Source organism: Dendrobates tinctorius, unplaced genomic scaffold (assembly GCF_039654945.1).
Source record: "Dendrobates tinctorius isolate UK_male_01 unplaced genomic scaffold, ASM3965494v1 ptg000089l, whole genome shotgun sequence".
NCBI classification, from domain to species: domain Eukaryota; kingdom Metazoa; phylum Chordata; class Amphibia; order Anura; family Dendrobatidae; genus Dendrobates; species Dendrobates tinctorius.
In genome coordinates, this window is record NW_027361757.1 from 12,560,325 (window position 1) to 12,583,748 (window position 23,424).

The following is a 23,424-nucleotide window of genomic DNA, read 5'->3' on the forward strand; positions in this document are numbered from 1 at the left end:
AGTAAATCTCTTTAAACATTTTCATCAACATACCTGTAGTTCCTCCGCAGTGGACATATCTAGACCTGTTAATTCTTGTATTCTTGAATTAATGCGAGCAATGACAGGATCCTCATAGCTGGACAGCCAAGCACTGGTGTAAATGGAAGCACAGGGGCACGGATTAGTGTTCTAGTCAGATAAAAGAGCTGTACAACTTGTCTCTAAAGTTTAGCCTCATTGAACATGCACAGCGCTAGCGTTTTAGACAGGTCAGCAGTGCTGCTCTGCATACACAGGACAGTATACGAATAGTCTGGTTACTACGCGTTAGAGAACAGTGAACCGCAGCACGCATGGCCGAACCATGGGATGCCAAGAGCCTACAATAATGGAAGCATACAGTATCCATGGGACGATCTCCCAATGAGCAGCTAACAATTATGGCTTATTGCAGTAAACCTAATGATCTAAACAGAAGTTGATAAAAGTGATACATCCCGCCACAATGAAGTTTGTATTTTGTATTCAATTGCTTATGCTTATTACCGGCCTCAAAAAAAAAAAAGAAAGTGCAATACATGTGGTTACATACATGTGCTGGTTAAAAAGCAACCGTGCACAACCTGTACAGACCCAACTATCAGGACACAGACATTCTGGTCTTGGTTTTCATCTTTCATGAATAACATCCTGCGGACTAGTTATCCTAGGGCATTCTCCCCTTTACTACAATATAAATAAACAAATAAATTTTAAACAATATATCACTCATCTGTTTCTAGGACTCGCACAAACCAGAATTAAGATATTCATGTACATGGCCAACCACCTTGTTGCCCCTCTTCTAGAGCGCCAAACAGAAGATGACATCTCAATTTTCCTGGTAAATGGGAGGCACAGAATTTGAACCCCAGCTTAGAGACATTTCGGGCTGATACGGTCACAAGTTTTATTCTGGCCCTGAGAACTTTACAGTACGATCATTGACCAAGAAAGGTTGTGCGTCCCTAGTTCAGAGGGTTTTGACAGACTAATGTCTTCTACATTGAAAAGTTAAAACATTTCCCAATTTAAGTAATTGTTGAAGCACATTTCAGAAAAACCCTCTGTGCCGGCAGCCTTACTGCTGGTGCTCCCAGAGCTTTGAGCGACCGGGCTATGTTGACGTCGTGAGTCGCTGAGCTCTCCAATTGGCTGCAGTGCTATCAATGCGATCTCAGCACTGCAGACAAACACCAGGTGCAGCTCCAAAGATCGCGCTGGACCCGGGAAAGGTGAGCAAAGGGGTTCGTTTATTAACCCAAACTGCACAGGTTGTGAAGGGATTTTAAAATCAGAAAACCCCTTTGACCTTCATTGCACATGGAGGAAAACTTGCCAACTGTCAGATTTTCACACATTATTCCGGCAAACCCTGCATTCCAGGGCTAAGAGGTGCAGGGTGGATGTAGTGGGCACACCAGGACATCGGCTGGCCCAGGTGCGGGGATCATCAGAGATAAAGAGCTACCTGTGTCTCCATTATTTGGCCAGATTTTCTTTTCACTTTTATTCTTTATTGATTAGAAATTAAAAAAAAGTAAAAAGGTGTTTTGATTAATTCAAGGCGAGATCAAGAATACTATGAGAAGTTGATACAGAAAGAACAGAATAGTAGAAAATAGTTGAATTTATATTTTACAAAATTTATTTTTATTTGCTGGAAGTGCAATACCTTATTAATTCTGGATCGATTAACTGCCATCTATATAGAACTAAAATGTCTGTGTCCTTACACAGCCAAACCAGAGACCACTGTGTAGACAGCACAGTTCCCCTCCCCCCTTCTTCCCTGTTTTTCTGCATAGACCAAGGTTACAGAATGGACCAAGATAAAAATATCCTTTTGTACAGTCATAAAAATACAGTGATCCTTCTGGAAAGTCAGAATTCCTCAAGTGCCAGCAGTTCTGTCTTTTCTGCACATGACACATCAGAGGCTGCCCTGGCACATTAAGAATAAGCTTGGTGGATATTGGATATAAGCCATCGTGAATTGCCACGTAATTGCAGAAAGCACAGTAAGTTGCAAACAAGGGTGTATTTGTCATTCACAGACTTGGCTGTCGTCAGGAATGTCAAAAAAAAAAAAAATGGAAATAAAAAAACCTCTGTAAGAAACTACATGCAGATCATTACTTTGTATGATACAGCACACATTCCTATGACTTCAGAGCAATGCCTGCAATAAGATTGGCCATTACATCATCACACGGCAGAAGGCTCTGGAGAATATCACGCAAGATGCTCTGACAAGTTTATAAAATATGGAAACTGAATGTAATCAATGTTATACGGTCCTAATGGCGGCTCCCTTGACGACCCCTGACGAAGTTGCAAAGATGCTTTTTCTGCTCGGCTTCTTCTACTCCCACCCGTACCCCGTTTGCATCTTAGGATAAGTACTCTTATTTATGACAAAGCACGTCTGATATAGGCTTATACTTCCTTATGGTTCCATCCATTTAGCTCTACAGCTGTTGTAATATCTACAGTTTCACTTTAGTGGCACATTTGTTAATAGATGATCTAGGGCACACAAGTAAAGCTCTGGCCTGCAGGGTGGGAATATTTGGCCCGATGTATGGCGGGTCCCCAGAGTATATTTGGACCATGATGCAGGGCGGGTCCCACACCAGGCTATGTCAGCATCCTGGACCCCGCACAGTTGAAACTGACGCCCAATCATTCCCCCTCTGTGTTTGACACCTCAGCACAGTGGGTGCCATAAAGTCATTGCAACATGCCCACTGTACAGAGGATCTGAAGACACCATCAAGAGACCGGTGCTGCACTTTATGTACATGCTCAGCAGTGATTTCAGTGCTGTGGAGTAGAGGTCAGGGAAATTGAGTTGTCGCAGGTTTGGCTTATGGACTCCTCACAGCTTACTGCTCCATACAGTCTAATGCAGGGCTGTATGTGGGGTCCATTATACAGTATGGAGCACTATGTGGGACCATTATACTACACAGTACTATATAAGGACATTATACTGTATGAGGCACTATGTGGGGCAATGCAGGGCTCCGTTATACTGTATGGAGGACTATGTGGGACCCATTATGTTGTATGGAGGACTAGGTGGGGTTCATTATACTATATGGAGCACTTTTTGTTCCAATTATACTGTACGTAGGGCTGTGTGGGGTTACAGTTAAGAACCTTACTGTGATGGTGTCTCCATACAGTGTCTGTGGAGGAATTCACTGTGGGGGTATCGTACTATGTTTTTTTTTTATTCTTTGTTATTACATATTTAAATTTAGACCATGTGCTTTTTACTACTCTTACATAACATTTTAAATTATAATATTTTATTCTAAGATCTATTAAAGTGTACTTTGTTCGTTGGACAACCCTTTTAAGTTTTTTTCCCATATGAAAAAGTTTCACAGAAGTAAAATCACAATGAGATACAGAACAGAAACTATAAGACAGACACATGCCACATTCAATAACTGAACATACCAGGAATTGTATAACAGTAATATCTGCATATCTATAATGGAGATATCTAGTAAGGATATATCTAGATCCTGATGTCCATCAAGCTGAACGGTAATATAGCACAGGCAAGGGATGGATTACTATAGTGTAATGGTAAAGACACCTATGGAATATACCATAAACACCATAGTAGGAATGGCACAATAAAAGCGCATGTAGTCATACATCCATTGGGAAGTCAAACAATTACCTGTAGCCATAGTAGCAGGGTATTTAGTCTTGCGTACACGCACCTTGGTGTGCGTTTCACCGCCTATGGAGCGGTGTTGGGAGGTAGATGCTATATTGATATTACCGATATAATTCCTGGTATGTTCAATTATTGAATGTGGCATGTGTGTTTTCTAGCGTCTGTTCTCCATGTCTCATTGTGATTTTACTTCTGTGTCAAATTATATTGATTGTTCATTATAAATATCTACATAGATTTGTTATATTATATTATCGTTGATCATTTCTTCCTTCACCATCGCTATTGGTTTTTATGGTTTATATATGAAGGGATCATTGCATTTTCTTTATAGCCTTATTGGGGGGCACAGATTACCATAGGGTGTATGCTGCTGCTGCTGCTAGGAGGTTGACACTATGCAAAAACAAGAAAATTGGCTCCTCCGCGGCAGTATACACCCACCGACAGATACCAAGTACCTCAGTTTGTGCTTAGTGTCTGTAGGAGGCGGACCGGGATCTCCCCAGATCCGCAGTTAACATTTTTTCCCCTTAGGCTTTCTAGTAGAACATTTTAATTCTTTGTCTTTTGTTTTTCAGATTCAAGTCGGGAAACAGGGTGTAAGTTTCACCCTGCTTTCCCATATCAGGCAGCTGAGCGAGCAGTGTGGCGTACCCCACATCGCAACTCTCAGTACCGCTGGTAGGACTTTTTCCCTATCAACTTCTGGTGCTATGGGTTGTGGACAGGTGGCTGGTCCTTGCCAAATCCCCCTCCTCACCCCTCTCTCGGGACAGGGCTGAGAGGAAGACGGCGATCGCAAGTAGTGCATCCTTCCCATCCAACAAGAGGTTAACGCCGTCTTCTGCAGGATGCGGGTAACAGAGGACATTTCCCAGCGGCTTGCCTTATGCTCGTGGGCCCCTGTGATCATCCTCTTCACGGACGTCAGGTAAGATTCTGAACGATCCCTTTAGCCCCGCATGTCTCAGGAAGCAGAAATGGATTTTTAAATTTCCCGCCCCTCCTCCTCCACTAGTCGCGCACCTCACAATCTCAGCCGCGCTCCTTTGATACAGGGGCAGGAGCTGATGATCAGTCACCGGGGGTCTACCTAGACATAAGGGGGTCCTTTTTTCATAGTGGGGTAGCGCAGACTTACTTTTAATCAGCGGCGCCGCCGCGGGCATCAGTATACAAGTTTGGGCACGGAGGGAGACCGCTTCACTTTCGTTTTCAGTTGCGCTCCTCCCCTCTCTGAACACGCTCTTTTTCTCATTGGGCGCGCTTTTACTCGCGCCCATTCCAGCCCATCACGGGATGTCTCTTTTTAGGGAAGGCAACCCCCTTTTTTACCGCGCCCCTCCGCTGCCTTTGCCCAATCACGTCCCGGCGCCAGGGCCTGCCCACCGAGTTCTCTGCCAGCTTCCTCCTGCAATTTCACTGGCTTCCTGCGCTGCTTGGGGGACACTCTCAGGGTCCTGCTGCTCGTCTGAATTTCGGTAGGTTCGACGCTTAATGGCAAATTGGCTCCCCTCTGCAGTTCCTTTCTGTTTGCTGCGGTCATAAGGCTTAACTTACCTATGCTCAACCCTTCAACGGCGCTTTCCTTCAAGCCTACCGTTACCCACTATGCCTGTGCACGCTGTAAAAAGAAGTGGGCGTCGGGTCAGTCGTCTCCCCTCTGTCCGTCCTGCAGTCATTCAACTATGTCGGCCTCGCAGGAGCACACCAATGCCCGGGATGAGGGTACTTCTCTCCCAGAGTGGGCTGTTGCAATGTCTCAGTCGGTCTCTGATCTGACTAAAGTCTCTCAGTCCCTGGTCCAGGTCCTAGAACGTTTGCCTCAGCTATCTACAGCCACCTGTGCACCGACCGCCTCACATGGTGAGTCGTCCGCACCTGACCGCGACCTACAGAGGGACAGGCCGAGTAGGATTTCTAGAAAGCACATTCTGTCTGGCTCGTCTTCCAGTTCGCTAGGCCCATCTGCTTCTCCCAGGTGTCCTTCTACTTCAGAGGATGACTCTAGGTCAGACGACGAACTCCAATCGGGATCTAGTTCAGAAGCAGATAACATATCTAAAACACGGGATATGGTCGATAGTCTCCTTTCTGCCATCTTCCAAACCCTGGAAATTAAGCAGGACAAGCCCCCGCCTCAGGAATGTGCAGTTCCATTTAAACGAGATAGGCCTCCATCCTGAACCTTTCCAAACCACAAAGAGTTTGATACTACACTAACCAAACATTGGGAGCACCCTGAGCAACGCTTCTCAGGCTGCAGGTACTTAGATGTCCTGTACCCCTTTGATGTAGATTTACTCACAAAATGGACCAAAGCCCCTGAAGTGGATCCTCCAGTCTCTCGCATAGCCTCTAAGACGTTTCTATCCCTCCCGGATGGGGCATCACTTAAGGATCCAACAGACAGGCAAATAGAATCTCTAGCGAAATCAATTTTTGAGGCATTTGGCGCATCCCTCTGTCCGATTTTCGTGTCTGCCTGGGTGGCAAAAGTCATCTCGGCTTGGGCAAAAATTCTTCGCAGGGGCATCTTAGCGGCAGCTCCTCAGGACGAGTTGGCAGATCTCGCAGATCAAATTAATCATGCGGATAAATACCTTTTGGCCACCTCCTTGGATGCGGCAGTGTGTGTAGCAAGGGCTAACAGCAACATAGTAGCCGTACGCCGAGTCCTTTGGCTAAAGTCATGGAATGCGGATACCACCTCTAAAAAGTCACTTACCAATCTGCCTTTCCATGGCTCTAGGCTCTTTGGAGCCAAGCTGGATCAATTAATATCAGATGCTACCGGTGGTAAAAGCACTTCCCTTCCCCAGTCTCTACCAAAACGCTTTTTCAACAGAAAGGGTTTCCGGCCATTTAGGCCTTTTCGTCCCTTCTCATCCACAGACAGATCTGCCCGGCAAGATCGTCCTTCCGCCTCTAGGGAACGAGTGCAGAAAAAAACCATCTTACAAACCCGCTCCCCGCTGGAGATCTAGAGGACAATACCACAGGTCTTCAGGCGCCCGTTACGGTAGGTTTTCCTCCAAGTGACGGGTCGCCCCCACCTGGAAGTTCTTTCAGGGTGGGAGGCAGGCTTTCCTTTTTCGTGAACGCTTGGGTCAGGGAAATCATCGCGTCCGGATACAAGATCGAATTTGCTTCCCCACCAAACAGACGTTTTTTCCTGTCTCGACCTCCAAGACAGTGGTCTCACATTCCAGGGTTCTATCAAGCCGTTTCCTCCCATCTTTCCGCTGGAGTGATTGTTCCCGTTCCCACAAACGAACGGTTTTCAGGGTTCTACTCAAATCTCTTCATAGTTCCGAAGAAAGACTATACCTTTTGGCCGATCCTGAACCTCAAATTGCTCAACCGCCACGTGAAGGTTCTCCACTTCAAAATGGAGTCTCTTCGGTCGGTGATAGCCTCAATGAAACCCGGAGAATTTCTCTGCTCTGTGGACATACGGGATGCCCATCTTCACATCCCTGTTTGTTTACAACATCAGAAATATCTTCGTTTTGCGATCCAGGGAAATCACTACCAGTTCACGGCTCTTCCCTTCGGCCTGGCCTCCGCCCCCCGTGTTTTCACGAAGGTGATGGCGACAGTCATGGCCATCCTTCGCTTCAGGGGGATCCTCATCATCCCTTATCTGAACGATCTCTTGATCAAGGGCTCGTCCAGCCTAGACTGTCTTCAGATAACCCTGGATACTCGATACTCTGCAGTCTCAGATGGATAGTCAAAAGGAGAAGTCCATTTTGAGCCCCACTCAGCGTCTGACCTTTCTGGGCATGAATTCGACACGAATCAAGCCCGTGTGTTTCTTCCGAGGGAAAAATATGCGGCTCTTTCCAAGGGAATTCGAACTCTAAAACGTCCAACGCCCGTTCCCCTTCGTTCCTGCATGAAGGTCCTGGGGAAGATGGTAGCTTCCATGGAAGCCGTGCCCTTCGCACAATTTCATCTTCGCCCCCTCCAGCTGGCTCTTCTCTCAGCCTGGGACAAGACCACGCGGTCTTTGGACTGCCCCATTCTCCTCCCTCTCAGGGTGAGGCAATCCCTGACTTGGTGGGCAATGCCACAGTCAGTCCTTCAAGGGAGGTCTTTTCTCCCGCTTCAGTGGCAAGTTATCACCACCGATGCCAGCCTCCTGGGATGGGGAGCGGTGTTCCATCAGAAAACGGCCCAAGGCCGCTGGAACCCACAGGAGGCTCTGCTCCCTATCAATCTTTTGGAGATCAGAGCCATTTTCCTGGCAGCCTCTCCTCGTCGGCAAGCCGGTCCGCATTCAGTCGGACAACGCCACGGCTGTGGCATACATAAACCATCAGGGGGCACACGCAATCAAGTAATGGCAGAAGTGGCCAAGATACTGCGCTGGGCAGAACGTTACGTTTCAGCAATCTCCACCGTTCACATTCCAGGGGTGGAGAATTGGGCAGCTGACTTTGAGTCGTCAAGGCCTAGCATCAAGCGAATGGGCCCTTCATCCCTGTCTTCGATCAGATATGCCACCGCTGGGGCTCTCCGGATGTCGATCTCATGGCATCGCGGATGAATCACAAAGTTCCGCACTTCGTAGCCAGGTCCAGGGACCCTCTAGCCGTCGCTTGCGACGCTCTAGTAATTCCGTGGGCCCAGTTCCAACTTCCTTACCTGTCCTGCCTCTTGCCTTGATCGCAAGAGTGGTCAAGAAGATCAAATCAGAAGGCGTACCAGTGATTCTAGTGGCTCCAGACTGGCCAAGACGGCCTTGGTACGCGGAGCTGGTGAACATGATCGTGGACGCTCCCTGGAGGCTTCCAGACCATCCAGATCTTCTCTCGCAAGGCCCCCTTTACCACGAGAATTCTCAGTCTCTGAGTTTGACGGCATGGCCATTGAGGCAACGATCCTAAGAGAATCAGGCTTGTCCGACCAGGTTATTCAGACTATGATCAAAGCCAGAAAACCGGCCTCTTCCCGCATTTACCATAGGAACTGGAAGGCTTTTTTCCATTGGTGCGACAATAAAAAAAGTTTTTCCGATGGCTTTTTCCATTCCATCCGTACTTGGTTTTCTCCAGTCCGGATTAGATGCGGGTCTGTCCCTCAGTACTCTCAAGGGCCAGGTTTCAACCCTGTCTATCCTCTTCCAAAAAGAGCTCGCTTCCTTATCGCAGGTTAAGACATTTCTCCAAGGGGTCGCCCATGTGGCTCCGCCTTGTCATTCGCCAATAGATCTGTGGGATCTTAATCTCATCCTTAGCGCTCTCCAAAAGGCGCCGTTCGAGCCTATCCAGGACATTCCTTTATCCATTCTCTCATGGAAGGTAACTTTTTTGATTGCCATTACATCTATCAGAAGAGTTTGCGTTGGCGGCCTTGTCATGTCATCCCCTTACCTGGTTCTCCATCAGGATAAGGTCGTCCTCAGGCCCGTTCCTTTTCTTCCTAAAGTGGTATCCTCTTTCCATATCAATGCGGATATCGTTCTCCCATCTTTTTGTCCTGCTCCTTCTCACCCTCTTGAGAAGTCCCTCCACAAACTGGATGTAGTCAGAGCCTTGCGGGTCTCTCTCGACAGGACCGCTTCATTTCGTCAATCCGATTCCTTGCTGGTCATCTCTGAAGGTCGCCGGAAAGGGCTTCCGGCATCCAAATCCACGATCGCTCGCTGGATTCGTTCTACCATTCTGGAAGCGTACCGACTTCAGGAAAAACGGCCCCCTCCGGGAGTGAGCGCTCACTCCACCCGGGCTGTGGCTGCTTCGTGGGCCACTCGTCACCAGGCTTCGGCTTTACAAATTTGCAGGGCCGCGACCTGGTCGTCCTTACACACTTTTGCGAGGTTCTACAGGGTTCATACCCAGGCCTCGTCTGATGCAGTTGTTGGTAGGAAGGTTCTGCAGGCGGCGGTGGCGCACCGACCAACCTAAGCCCTTCCTGTTCTTTCGTTCCTTATTGCTGTTCCCGCCCTTGGGACTGCTTTGGAACGTCCCATGGTAATCTGTGTCTCCCCAAAAAGGCGATAAAGATAGATAGATTTTTGGTTCTTACCGTAAAATCTTTCTTGGAGCCTTCATTGGGGGACACAGCACCCTCCCTGTTTAAGTTGTACCGTGTTGGGCTTTGAGCCCCTTGTTGGGTTGGTACGTGTTTTTAAAGTTCCGTGGCTTCTCCTACTGCTTTCTCACTAACTGAGGCACTTGGTATCTGTCGGTGGGTGTATACTGCCGGGGAGGAGCCAATTTTCTTGTTTTTGCATAGTGTCAGCCTCCTAGCAGCATACACCCCATGGTAATCTGTGTCCACCAATGAAGGCTCCAAGAAAGATTTTACGGTAAGAACCAAAAATCTATCCTTTTTGTGAGGAATTCTATTGGTTCTATTTCCATGTGTATGGTCAACCTACAGCTCCCTTCCCTCTACACCAAACTTCAAACATGCAATTTATTTTAGTAAAACATGGATTGACATGTGGTTGCCAGATTTATTTGGCATCACTTATCTTTAGACATAAACAATAGTCCCATCTGATCTGTGTCCTGTTTTGCATAGTTTAATCAGACACCTTTATTAACTGCGAGAAACTTTGGCAACACAATTCATATAATAGCAATATGAACTAGAAAAAAAAAACCTCATATCTAGAACTGAATACTAAACATAAATTTAGCTCTATGTCTACATGAACTCAGGACAAGATAAATATACAAACTAAAGTAATTTACGTTAGTTTGGGGATGTAAAATAATTTCTGTAAGGTAGTATTAGGAATTTAAGAAAGACCTAGTGCTTTCCAAAAATATCAATTACATATACAGTGGGGAAAATAAGTATTTGATACGACGATTTTGCAAGTTTGCCACCTACAAAACAGTGGAAAGGTCTAATTTTTATTGTAGATACATTACATATGAGACAATTTAAAAAAAAAAAAAAAATTGTAAGATTTTTACATAATGCATTTGCTTTTTTTATTGCATGAAATAAGCATTTTTGATTCAATAGAAAAACCAGACCTTAATATTTGGTACAGAAACCACTGTTTGCAATTACAGAGGTCAGATGTTTCCTGTAGTTCTTCACCAAGTTTGCACACACTGCAGCAGGGATTTTGGCCCACTCCTCAATACAGATCTTTCAGGTTTTGGGACTGTTAAAAACATTGCATTTCAGCTCCCTCCAAAAATTTTCTATTAGGTTCAAGTCTGGAGACCTGCCATGCTACTCCAGGACATTGAAATGCTTCTTATGGAGCCATTCCTTAGTTCCCTGGCTGTGTGTTTCAGATCAGGCTGGAAGACCCAACCACGACCCATCTTCAATGCTCTTACTGAGGGAAGGAAGTTGTTGGCCAAAATGTCATGCTACATGATCCCATCCTTCCTCCCTTCAATACCGTACAGTCATCCTGTCCCCTTTGCAGACAAGCACCCCCAAAGTATGAGGGTACCCCCACCATGCTTCACGGCTGGGGCAGTGTTCTTGGGAATGTGCTCATCCCTCTTCGTCCAAACATGACAAGTGGAGTTTATACCAAAAGTTCTATGTGACCCTGTATTGACCCTCTTCACCTACAGTACAGACCAAATGTTTGGACACACCTCATTCAAAGAGTTTTCTTTATTTTCATGACTGTGAAAATTGTAGATTCACTCTGAAGGCATCAAAACTATGAATTAACACATGTGGAATTATATAATTAGCAAAAAAGTGTGAAACAACTGAAAATATGTCTTATATTCTAGGTTCTTCAAAGTAGCCACCTTTGCTTTGATTACTGCTTTGCACACTCTTGGCATTCTCTTGATGAGCTCTTTATGTCTCTTCATTCTGGTTGGACTCAATCCATCTTGCTCTGGAAGCTTTCGACGGACTGCCATCTTCTGTGATCATTTAGAATATTAGCCAAGCTTCCGCAGAACGCTAACAGTCTATTCTAGACCTGGAATGTGCTTTACATCTATAAGGTCTTGCTTAAACTGAAACTTTACCAGTGTGTATCTAATACAGATTCAAACTCTTGCCTTTTGTCCCTTGACTAGATTATCTCTATGGGGTGTTACCTCTTGCCGGGTAACACCCTTTACTGTTCTAAAGATTTCCGTCCCTAGGATCCTAGTGTACAGTGTGCATTACTGTAAAGGGCAGTTTCAAATTTGTTCCTGAATTATTAAATATATTTGGCATCTCTAAAGTCTTAATAGTTTCCTTTATAGGACATATGACCCAATTTGAGGAACAAACCATGGACCTCACTCAGATTTAAGTTTATTCTGCCCCCATGTTGTGACATCCTTTCTCCTGTCTCATTATAGGGACTCATTCCCAACAAGATGCATGGTATCTGTTACATCCTATCATTCTTATGGTAGTTCAAGTCTTTTTTGCCATTTATTGTGTTATTCGGCATCTGGGCTATAGGGGTGTGATTGCTTCGTACCTCAAACCCATTATGGATTAGATATCATAGTTGTCACCTGTAAATGCATCTTCTAATATTCTTTGCCTTACACCAGTGCTCAATCCAATATACTAGCCTTGGTTTCCAATGTCATTACCTTCATTTAGCGGATATGTATATATCTGCTGGTCACGTTGGACAAACCATTACATAGTCTTGGCTTGACTGGGAATCCATAACATCGCTGGATTCCCCACCCCCACATTGTGATACCCTAGCTTTACTGAGTCCATACCATTGTCACTGGACCTCCCCTTTGTTCATGCTATTGCTTCAGGTGCTGAGCCATGATTTTATTTTTTTTAAAAAACCATTATATTGCCATCGGACTTAATTGTCTATAGAAACATATATTCTGACTTTCCTTTGCCCCAATGAGGTTTTTCTATCACTATAGCATAGTTCTTAGTTTCTTCATGCATGATCACTCACCCTGCCATTCGCACTGAGGAGAGTGGCCATTCTTGGATGTGATGTATTTATGCCTTCGGTCTCCGATGCCGGACACCAGCCTTAACCTCATTTTTTTGCAGCGGCAGCATATGGGGGCATATTCTATGGGGCAGCACATGGGGGCATAATCTATGGAGCAGCACATGGGGGCATAATCTATGGAGCATCTTATGGGGGCATAATCTATGGAGCATCTTATGGGGGCATAATCTATGGAGCATCTTATGGAGCCATAACCTTTATGGGGCATATTATTCTATGGAACATCTTGTGGGGGCCTTACTAACCTTTGTGCAGCATTATATGGGGTGTATTTTGTATAGAGCATCTTATGGGGCCATCATGAACTGTATAGAGCATCATATGGGGCTCCTGATTCAATATGGATATTCAAAAACATTTAACCTACTGATGTTTCAATTAGTTTTACTTTTATTGGTATCTATTTTTATCTTTGAAATTTACCAGTAGCTGCTGCATTTTCCACCCTAGGCTTATTGACTCGCGTATAAGTTCTCCCAGTTTTTTGTAGCAAAATTGGGGGGAGTGGGGGTCGGCTTATACACGAGTATATATGGTAGCTAGACATATAGGAGCGTAGCGGTATCTTATGGTTAGTACTCATATGAAGATATAGGCTCTTGGACAAACCGTTACAAACACAGTGGCCCAGAAATTAGTATTTGATAACTAGGCTACAGGAACTAAAGTGTACCGCCAGTGCAAAACAAAAATGTCAGTGCTCTTAGATCCTCATAGAAACTTTATTAAATCATTCCTGTCAATGCTCAGATGTTCGTCCTCTAGACCGCTCCTTCCTAATGTACTAACAGGAAGTCATTACAGATCTGCAGCCCGGATACTGTCATGGCTTCTACATGCCATCTACCTCAGAATACACTTCTCTTTCCTTACAGGGGTTATCCAAGACATTGTTTATTTACCTAATAGGGCCAAGTACTTGCAAGCAGCTAGTAGTTGCCAACTACCTGCCTGCTCTGCCCGGCACTGATCTCTGGCGACTCAGAGCAGTCACAGACAAGTTTGCAGCTTCTTCTCTTCCTTGGTCGACAAGAGCGTCAGTGCTGACATAATGCAAATTAACAGCTGGGTAACCTAACTGCAGGGAGCCAAATGTCAATCAGCATGACATCGGCACCGACGACAGAATAATACAGAAGAGGAAGAGCTGCTGCTCTGTGGACGTGAGGTCAAATGAAGTCTGTAACAGCTCTGAAGTCAGCAGAGATAGATGCCAGGCCAAAGATGAAGGTAATTAGCAACTAACAGCCTGTAAGTCCTTAGCCTTATACAGAGGAAGAAGAAAAGTCCCAGACAACCCATTTAAATTTATCAGTTCCTTGATTAAAGAAGAAATGTTCCTTTTTGTAACATGACAAAAGTTTGGATATCTGTTGTCCCCCAAGAATCGACTCTACATTCCCACAGGGCTTTCCCTTACCTCTTAGAAACTCTGTATTGTGCAGTGGTCAACTGTCCTGTCAGAGGGTCATGCACTGTAGCCCGTCTCAGCTACAAAAAGAGAAAGGACTATGGTTTAATTTGGGAGCAGGCATGATACGTGCCGTGCTGGGGTTCTGATTGGTCTGGGTGAATTCAGTCTTGACTAAGCAGCCATTCTTATAAATTCAGTAATACTATCCAGCAGCAATGATTCAATCTACAACTACACGTCCTTTCACTTTTTAATCAGACACCGGAAATGATCACTTCGTGGTGCAGAGTTGTAGACCAATCCTTTTAATATCAAAAGTTTACTTTTCATTTTTTAATAAAGGTTACTGAGAATGTGTTTGGGATAACCATAAAGCAGGCTGTATGATGAAAGCCTTCTAATAATTAACAATATAGTAGCATGTCACCAGAACAGAAGAGATTCCAACTACAAGGTTGGATAACTCTGCACCAGCTGTGACGCAAGATCAAACTGATCTATCTGGAAAGCAATCCTGATACTTCAGTTCCTTTGCACAGAAAACAGCACCTAAGCCCAAGAAATGGATTGTAACATAGGGATATGAAACACTTATGACTTACCTTTTACTAATTCTGTAGTGAGCAGTTTCCAGGATTCCTGTGATAGGGTTGGAGATGGTGGCTCGCCTCAACTGTGAAGCCAACCAATCACAAGAGTTGTAAAAACAAACTAAAATTCACCCAACCAATCAGAAGCCCTTTGGATGCAAGTCATGTTGTAAGCACAGGAAACGTTAATGTCCCATATTTTATATCTCCATTAAGGCTTGTATTTTTGCCATTGACCTATGCGAGGTGAAATACCAATAACCACTTACTACAACTGCACTCAGCGAATGAGTCTTCTGTGAGGGACCAGAACCACGAGACATTTTGGAGACTGCAGACCGAAGAGGCCTGGTCACCACAATTTATAATTATTTTGAAACCCCACATCAGTATGGCAAAAGGTTTCCACAATCACCAAAAATGGGAGATGTAAAAATCATGACCAAAGCTCCTTATTTAAAAGGAACCTGTTAGACGCATGCTGCCCAAACCACAAGCCGCATGAATCAGAACCTGTCTGCACAATTGCAGCTACGTGTCCTTCTCTGGAACACCACAGCATTTCAAAACACACAGCAGGAGACTGTAGGGAGAGACTGACTGCCTTCTCCCCAGTACGCTACATTTGATTGACAGGTCGCTCCCACGTGTATACATAGGGAGAGATCCGGTCAGTCAACTGAAACGGTGTGGGGAGAAGTCTGCTGGGGTTTGCACTGGACTAGTCTCATCTATCCCTATGGTCCCCGGCCAACTTTTCAAACTAGGTTCTCTCTGAAACACCAAAGCATTTCACGGAAAGACATACCTGGCTCCGAGTCATGCTGCTCGTGGTTCAGGCAGCACAAATATAGCCTCGAGTTCCCTTTAAAATAATAGGAAGACAGGAATTTATAGCAACTAATAGGTCAAATGCCACAAATTAGTTTCCCAATTAAAATAATTAGCACCTGAAATCTAGTTTTAGGGATATTGCCACACACAATGGTAATTGGATGATGCAATGGCTGCCACACTGCTGTTTTCCACTTCCCATTCTACTACACTGATGTGAATGGGAGAAGAAAAGCCACATAGTCATAATGTGACCGGGGTGAGAAAAATAGTGCAGTGGTCAAACAAGCTCCAGTGTGTGAACAGACTCTTGCAGTATCTAATGGGTTATAGCAAGTATAATTATGCGTCCTCTGTGCCATCCACTCTTCTTCTTCAAAAAAAAAAAAAAAAAATTAGCAATCAAAGAATTAAAATAAAAAAGCGCCTTTGGAACAAATCAGCAAAAAGTCATTTCAAACAGGTGAGTCACAGAAACAGACTATTACAGCCTCCACGTCACCTGTGGGTGAAGTTGCCATGTTGCTGACTTAATAGAATTATTAATTTCTATGAAAAAAACAAAACCCAAAACTAAATTTTGGTGCTAGGTGATGAAGCACAAAGGTGCAACAAATGCCTACAAGCAAATACCACAGTGAAATAGAAAGTGGTTCAGAGAGAAGCAATGACGACTCACTCGGGGTTTTGCAAGCTGCTTCACTTTCTCAATCTCCAGATCTGAAATGATATCGTGGTATCGCACAATGTGAGGTTTGTCCCATTCATCTTCTAGCTTTGTAGGAGACAGAATGTAGACTGGACTCTTATTTCCATTGTCGTATCGGCAGAACAGCTTCTTCTGTCTGCGGGGAGTCTGGGCAAGGGAGATAAAAATGAGGATTATGTGACATATTTCACACAAAAGGCGTGCAAGGGAAATTAGACGTTACACATATACATCTCCAAGTGTACCCCATATATAGAGCACTTACCATTTTAACACCCTCTCCACGGCACAGCATCTCATACTTCTGCCTCTCCGGTAAATGATCCTTGGGGCGACCCTTCTTTGTTTTTGGCACTACAGGTTCAGAATCAGAGGTGCTTGACTTATTGTCCTCCTTTGTCATGATATATTCAAAATATCTTAGATTTCCATTTCCTCTTTGATGTTCAGGATCTATAATGAAGAGCGTGGGATCAGTTAGTGCTGCAAACCTGCAGTGTACAACTACATTGAGTACCAGATAAGTTGACCTCTATTTGACAATTTCTCATAGCAGTTTCTGGAAGATATACTGTTGTGGCCAAAAGTATTGACACCCCTGCAATTCTGTCAGATAATACTCAGTTTCTTCCTGAAAATGATTGCAAACACATTCTTTGGTATTATCTTCTTTTAATTTGTCTTAAATTAAAAAACAAAGAATTGTCCTAAAGCCAAATTGGATATAATTCCACACCAAACATAAAAAAGAGGGTGGACAAAAGTAATGGCACTGTTCGAAAAATCATGTGATGCTTCTCTAATTTGTGTAATTAACAGCACCTGTAACTTACCTGTGGCACCTAACAGGTGTTGGCAATAACTAAATCACACTTGCAGCCAGATGACATGGATTAAAGTTGACTCAACCTCTGTCCTGTGTCCTTGTGTGTACCACATTGAGCATGGAGAAAAGAAAGAAGATCAAAGAACTGTCTGAGGACTTGAGAAACCAAATTGTGAGGAAGCATGAGCAATCTCAAGGCTACAAGTCCATCTCCAAAGACCTGAATGTTCCTGTGTCTACCATGCGCAGTGTCATCAAGAAGTCTAAAGCCCATGGCACTGTGGCTAACCTCCGTAGATGTGGACGGAAAAGAAAACTTGACAAGCGATTTCAACGCAAGATTGTGCGGATGTTGGATAAAGAACCTCGACTAACATCCAAACAAGTTCAAGCTGCCCTGCAGTCCGAGGGTACAACGATGTCAACCCGTACTATCCGTCAGCGTCTGAATGAAAAGGGACTGTATGGTAGGAGACCCAGGAAGGCCCCACTTCTTACCCAGAGACATAAAAAAGCCAGGCTGGAGTTTGCCAAAACTTTACCTCAAAAAGCCTAAAACGTTTTGGAAGAATGTTCTCTGGTCAGATGAGACAAAAGTAGAGCTTTTTGGGCAAAGGCATCAACAGAGTTTACAGGAGAAAAAAAGAGGCATGCAAAGAAAATAACACGGTCCCTACAGTCAAACATGGCGGAGGTTCCCTGATGTTTTGGGGTTGCTTTGCTGCCTCTGGCACTGGACTGCTTGACCGTGTGCATGGCATTATGAAGTCTGAAGACTACCAACAAATTTTGCAGCATAATGTAGGGCCCAGTGTGAGAAAGCTGGGTCTCCCTCAGAGGTCATGGGTCTTCCAGCAGGACAATGACCCAAAACACACTTCAAAAAGCACTAGAAAATGGTTTGAGAGAAAGCACTGGAGACTTCTAAAGGTGGCCAGCAATGAGTCCAGACCTGAATCCCATAGAACACCTGTGGAGAGATCTAAAAATGGCAGTTTGGAGAAGGCACCCTTCAAATATCAGGGACCTGGAGCAGTTTGCCAAAGAAGAATGGTCTAAAATTCCAGCAGAGCATTGTAAGAAACTCATTGATGGTTACCGGAAGCGGTTGGTCGCAGTTATTTTGGCTAAAGGTTGTGCAACCAAGTATTAGGCTGAGGTTGCCAATACTTTTGTCTGGCCCATTTTTGGAGTTTTGTGTGAAATTATCAATGTTTGCTTTTTGCGTCATTCTCCTTTGTGTTTTTTTTCATTTAAGACAAAATAAATGAAGATAATAATACCAAAGAATTTGTGTTTGCAATCATTTTCAGGAAGAAACTGAGTATTATCTGACAGAATTGCAGGGGTGTCAATACTTTTGGCCACAACTGTATGACAACCAATACGACCAGCAATTTGGAGTCATGTTCACATTGTCACAACTACACACAAGACTTGTGCCAAAAACATCCCTGGGTGTCCTGTATTGGCTTTTTTTTTTTTTTTTTTAAGAAAAAAAGGGGTTCGCTTGGAATCTAAAAAAAAAAACAAAAGAAAAAAAACAAGACCAGAAAACCCACACCCTAACATAACGATTATAAATTACTTCCTAAATGCCTATAATTAGCAAGCAACATATGTTTTGTCTGTGGAGGTAATCACTATAGCATTAAAATTCCTGCAGTCTTGTTACACTGACAAACCTAGAGCATCCTTAGAACAGGCGCCTGCCACCATGTACAGCAGAAAGTCCTCTGTCGTGATCTGCGATAACCTACTGTATGTAACATGTATAATTTATCTACAGACTGTCTAGCAATCTCCAGATCACAGCAGCTTCTTACCTCAGCAGTATGAGAAGATTCTCAGCATGGGGGACAGGAGTGTGAGCAGCCTCTTCTACAAATATTTGATCGAATACTATAGATACCAGGAATGCTGAGGTAAGAAGAGGCTGCTCACACTGCTGTCCACCCCATTTGATCTACTACTGTAGATACCATTGGTACTGAGATAAGAAGAGGATGCTCACACTGGTGTCCACCCTGTCTCTGATCCAATACTGGAGATTCCAGGGATGCAGAGGTACGAAGAGGCTGCTCACACTGCCATTTTCCATGTCTATCTGATCGAATACTGAGGATACCAGAAAATGTATCTAAAAACATGCTTTACTTTTTTTCTATTGACATAAAATCCTTTAAGTTGCATAGTATACCATAGTCTAATACACCATGAGAGTCAATGATTGACATATGCAACTATAATATATACTGGTACATATAGCAGGTATATACAATCCTAGACAGGATCACAGACAAATGCCAACAAGAGTAATCAGTCAGCTTCCCCAGACTTATAACCGGCAAGTTTACTTTATTGTAGCATAGGATGTACTTCACTTCTATAGTTCTTATATGGATACACCAGTCACTGTTGTCTGACAACCCCCTATAGCAGCTACAGTGCGCTGGCTGTCAATTACCACTGTACACCTGAATAGAAACTGTAAGGTGACAGTACAAGACACCAACTCACAGAATTGGGACATACATTTGGGTTCTAATTGGGAGGGGGGGGGGCGCACAATTCATAAAGAGTTAGAATTGCAAGAAGAGACGTTAATTTAAATCAGTGGTTTTACTTGGAGATCTAATGCAGCATGTAGCTTCCTGAGTAATTTTGACACAAACCACAAGTTTTCTACCAAAATTCTGCATGCCTAAAATTACAAGTCTAGTTCCAACAAAGAGTGGATCTATGAATACATAATATGTGCCCATAAGAGGGATAAACTACTCCCCCATCCCCTCAACCAAAAGAGAAAAACAGAGCCCCTTCAATTAGTTAAAATTATTAGATCTGTGCTCATTTATTAGCAGCACAACATGAATGTATGGAGACATAACATCATCAAGAACGTGGCCAGCTTGTAATTAACGGTGACGGCTCATATTCCTGCAATGGAGCCGCTTTTCCCCACAGGTAGCACAAGTTATTATAAGAAGCTGTCGGATCAGAGCAGGGTTCATGTTAAATAGGATGAACTAGTTATGGATTTATCAGTTTATCCTCAGAGCTCACAAGGATTGTACGGCTCAAAAATCACACTGAAATATTTATATATTTTGAGGCCATGTTAAAATGAGCAGTTGCGTAATACTGCAGGATACAAGGGGCTAAAAATGCTTTCCCCTAGGTGCTGATCTTGGGGACTGCTGCTGTACCAGAGACATAAATAATTAAAAGGGTTAATCCCCATCTCCAAGATCCTATCCCAATATATAGTAGATAATATTTACTACTATCATAATCAACAACTACCTCCAATTATAGATGCATAGTTTTTCTGATTCGCCATTTCTCTTTCCTTATGTGCAGGCATTTCAGGACCTTAGGTATCCATGGTTACATCCACTAGCAACCAGCTAACTGTCGCTAGATAAGTCGTTGCATCCATGGATACCTGAGGTCCTGTAATCCCTGCACATGGGGTAAGATGGCAAATCAGAAAAACTATACTACATTTATAATTGGAGGTATATTACAACATTAACACACCTACTAAATAGTGGGATAGGATCTTGGAGATGGGAATACCTATAATGCCCTCCCTGCAGCAGTACATGCACAACCCCCCCCCAGCCAAAAATGTGTATAGATATATTAGTTCTATCCGCAGGACACCATGAACAGCTATTGAGGCTTACCTAGCTCCAGCAACCTTTTGGTTAACATTAAGGCCTTTTCCAAGTCTCCCTGTTGGTATACAGCGTAGCTGAGGTAATCTAGAACCAAGACCTTATCAATAGTGGATTTCTCTCCTGCATCCAGCTGCCGCAGAGCTTGCTCCATCCATAGCTCTGTGTGGTAATAGTCTGCTTCCGTATATGCAATTTTCCCCAATTCATAGCAGTCTTCAGCTGTCAGCGTTGCTTTGTTGTTTACACCTATAACCAACAGGTTAGAGACCCTTATAAAGTGAATTCTTTATTTTATAGGGTTTCTCTTCATTATTTTTAAAAAGGCAATCTTTCAAGAGATTTAGGGTTACCGACCTAATTATATTGCTGGATAGAATATCAAAGGGCATTCTGAAAACACCCCTTACCAGCTGGAAACGGATTTTGCAGTACAGAGAAAAATCAACTTCAATTTTTATGCAAATGATCCTACAATAGCACTGAGGGCGCAGAGGATCACGTGGCTGGCACAGCCCCCATGTACTTCATGGGTGTCAATTCAGCACAGCTAATTGCAGACATCATTCAAGCAAATGACTGTTGTGCTGGTAGAGAGTAATGCAGAGAAGGAGTAAATTTAACCCCTTCACGTCATGCGCATGCAGTGTTCCTCCCTTTCCCGGGACATATCAACTGTTTTAATCAGTTCACATGTGCCCCTTACAGCCACGGGTGGAATCACGATCCACCCGCGACTGTCAACACGTTCAATGCCGCTGTCAATCTTGGGCAGCGGCTTTTAATGTGATTGCGCCGGAAGCGCGATACTAATTCTGACTCATGTCACATGACCATGAGTTGCCGATGGGTTGGCATGACAACCCAGGGTCTGCAGCAGACCTCTGGTTGTCACTGCCGGAATGCTATGAGCACCGCCCGGTGTGGTCTGCGCTCATAGCAAAGGAGCATTTGGATGTATTAAAAATGTTCCTGTGCTGAGATAATCTTTAAATGTGCCCCTGATCTGTACTGTGTAATGGCTGCGTCTGACCGTACAGGGACATGGTCTGATCATACCACAGCTCCTGGGCAGAGGAGGAAGCAAAAGGGTATTCAGACAGGACAGCATGGGATCACAAATCATTTTACAGCCTGTTTTATTAAGCAATGTTTTACCTGAAAGAAAGATTCAGCTGTGATCCCATCCTGTCCTGTTTGTATACTCTTTTGCTTCCTCCCCTGCCCAGGAGCTGTGGTATGATCAGACCATGATCCTGTACTGTCAGACACAGACATTACACAGTACACAGCGGGGGCACATTTATAAGATTATGGGTCCCGTTACACTTAGCGATGCACCAGCGATCCCGACAACGATATGGATCGCTGGTGCATCGCTAAGTGGTCGTTAGTGAGCTGCCACACAGGCAGATCTCATCAGCGACATTGCAGAGGTCGGGGGTCGCTACATACCTGTCAGACGAGGCGATCCGGACGTCCTCCCGCCCACGTGTCGCTCGTCGGCGCCACAGGAAGCGCCCGACGAGAAATGGTCCAGGACGTTCTAGCGCGATCAACGATAACCAGCGGGGGAGCCGGTCGGAGGTAAGTATCACATGTAGCGATATCACTAGCAATATCGCTGCTACGTCACAAAATCGGTGACGTTACAGCGATATTGCTAGCGATATCACTATGTGTAACGGGCCCCTATCTCAACACAGGAACATTTTACTTAAACACATCAAATTGAGGAAATTATTATTCAAAGATCTATTGATTACAATAAACTTTGTGGGAAAACACCCTTTAAGTTTATTTTGTCAATGATGGAAAAATCTAATTGTAGTCAGGAAATTATGACCTCAAAGCACTTGACAACCTGCATTTCAAGGTCATTTAAAACCAGTGTAAATGTAGCTGTCACTACATTACCTGGCAAGTTTCCTCTGGAAATGGTTTCTGTGTCCAGGTTATAAGTGTCCTGTAAGCGAATCAAAGCCTTGGCCGCACCAGTCTGATCCTCATCATTAGGAAAGTACTGACGCTGGATTGTCAAGTTGGAAATGAATCCTTTCAAGAAAAATAATAGGTGGGGGTGTTGTTACTTATATGTTTTCTTTTTTGAAAATATGCAATAAAAATTTATTGAAGAAAAATAGGTGAAAAAATAAAAAGGGACAATGTCCTCAAAAATAGGAGCACAGAAAATAAATGGGAAATATTTAAATCAGTTTTACACACCCACTGCGAGCTAGCCATACCGTACAGAAATAAAAGGGCTAGGAGCAGGAGAACACCAATGTGGGTAAATAAGGATGTAAAAAGGGCAATAAATAACAAGAACAAGGCATTTAAGAAGCTAAAACAAGAAGGCAATATAAAAGCATTAAAAAGTTATAGAGGAAAAAATAAAATGTGTAAAAAACAAATACATAAATGTATTTTTTTTTTTTTTTTTTTTTTTTTTTTTACACATTTTATTTTTACACATTTTATTTTTTTCTCTATAACTTTTTAATGCTTCTTTCCTTAGCAAGGAGTCTCTCAGTTTCCACTTTTGCTAAATTTAGCAAAAGTGGATCTGAGAGACTCCTTGCTAAGGAAAGTAAAACAAACCCCAAACTATTCTTTAATTATATAAACAGAAAAAAGATTAAAATTGATGGTGTCGGCCCTTTAAAGAACAAGGAGGGTGAAATTATAGAGAGTGATGTGGGA

The 23,424-nt window shown here is 43.8% G+C and overlaps 1 protein-coding gene across 7 annotated transcripts in view; it reads right to left on the bottom strand.

The window, feature by feature from the left end:
- Nucleotides 1-23,424, bottom strand: part of P4HA1 (prolyl 4-hydroxylase subunit alpha 1) — a 90,596-nt gene that overhangs the window by 19,749 nt on the left and 47,423 nt on the right. For 5 of the 7 annotated variants that reach the window (XM_073585822.1, XM_073585817.1, XM_073585816.1 and 2 more), the window contains exons 5-10: nt 22,639-22,776; nt 20,731-20,970; nt 16,478-16,665; nt 16,183-16,359; nt 14,682-14,752; nt 34-133 (exon numbers count right to left, since the gene is read on the bottom strand). In XM_073585822.1, coding sequence (XP_073441923.1) covers nt 34-133; nt 14,682-14,752; nt 16,183-16,359; nt 16,478-16,665; nt 20,731-20,970; nt 22,639-22,776 — 914 coding nt within the window. Of the gene's footprint in view, nt 1-33; nt 134-14,085; nt 14,157-14,681; nt 14,753-16,182; nt 16,360-16,477; nt 16,666-20,730; nt 20,971-22,638; nt 22,777-23,424 lie in introns of all 7 variants that reach the window. The other 2 variants (XM_073585819.1, XM_073585818.1) reach the window with 1 other exon arrangement.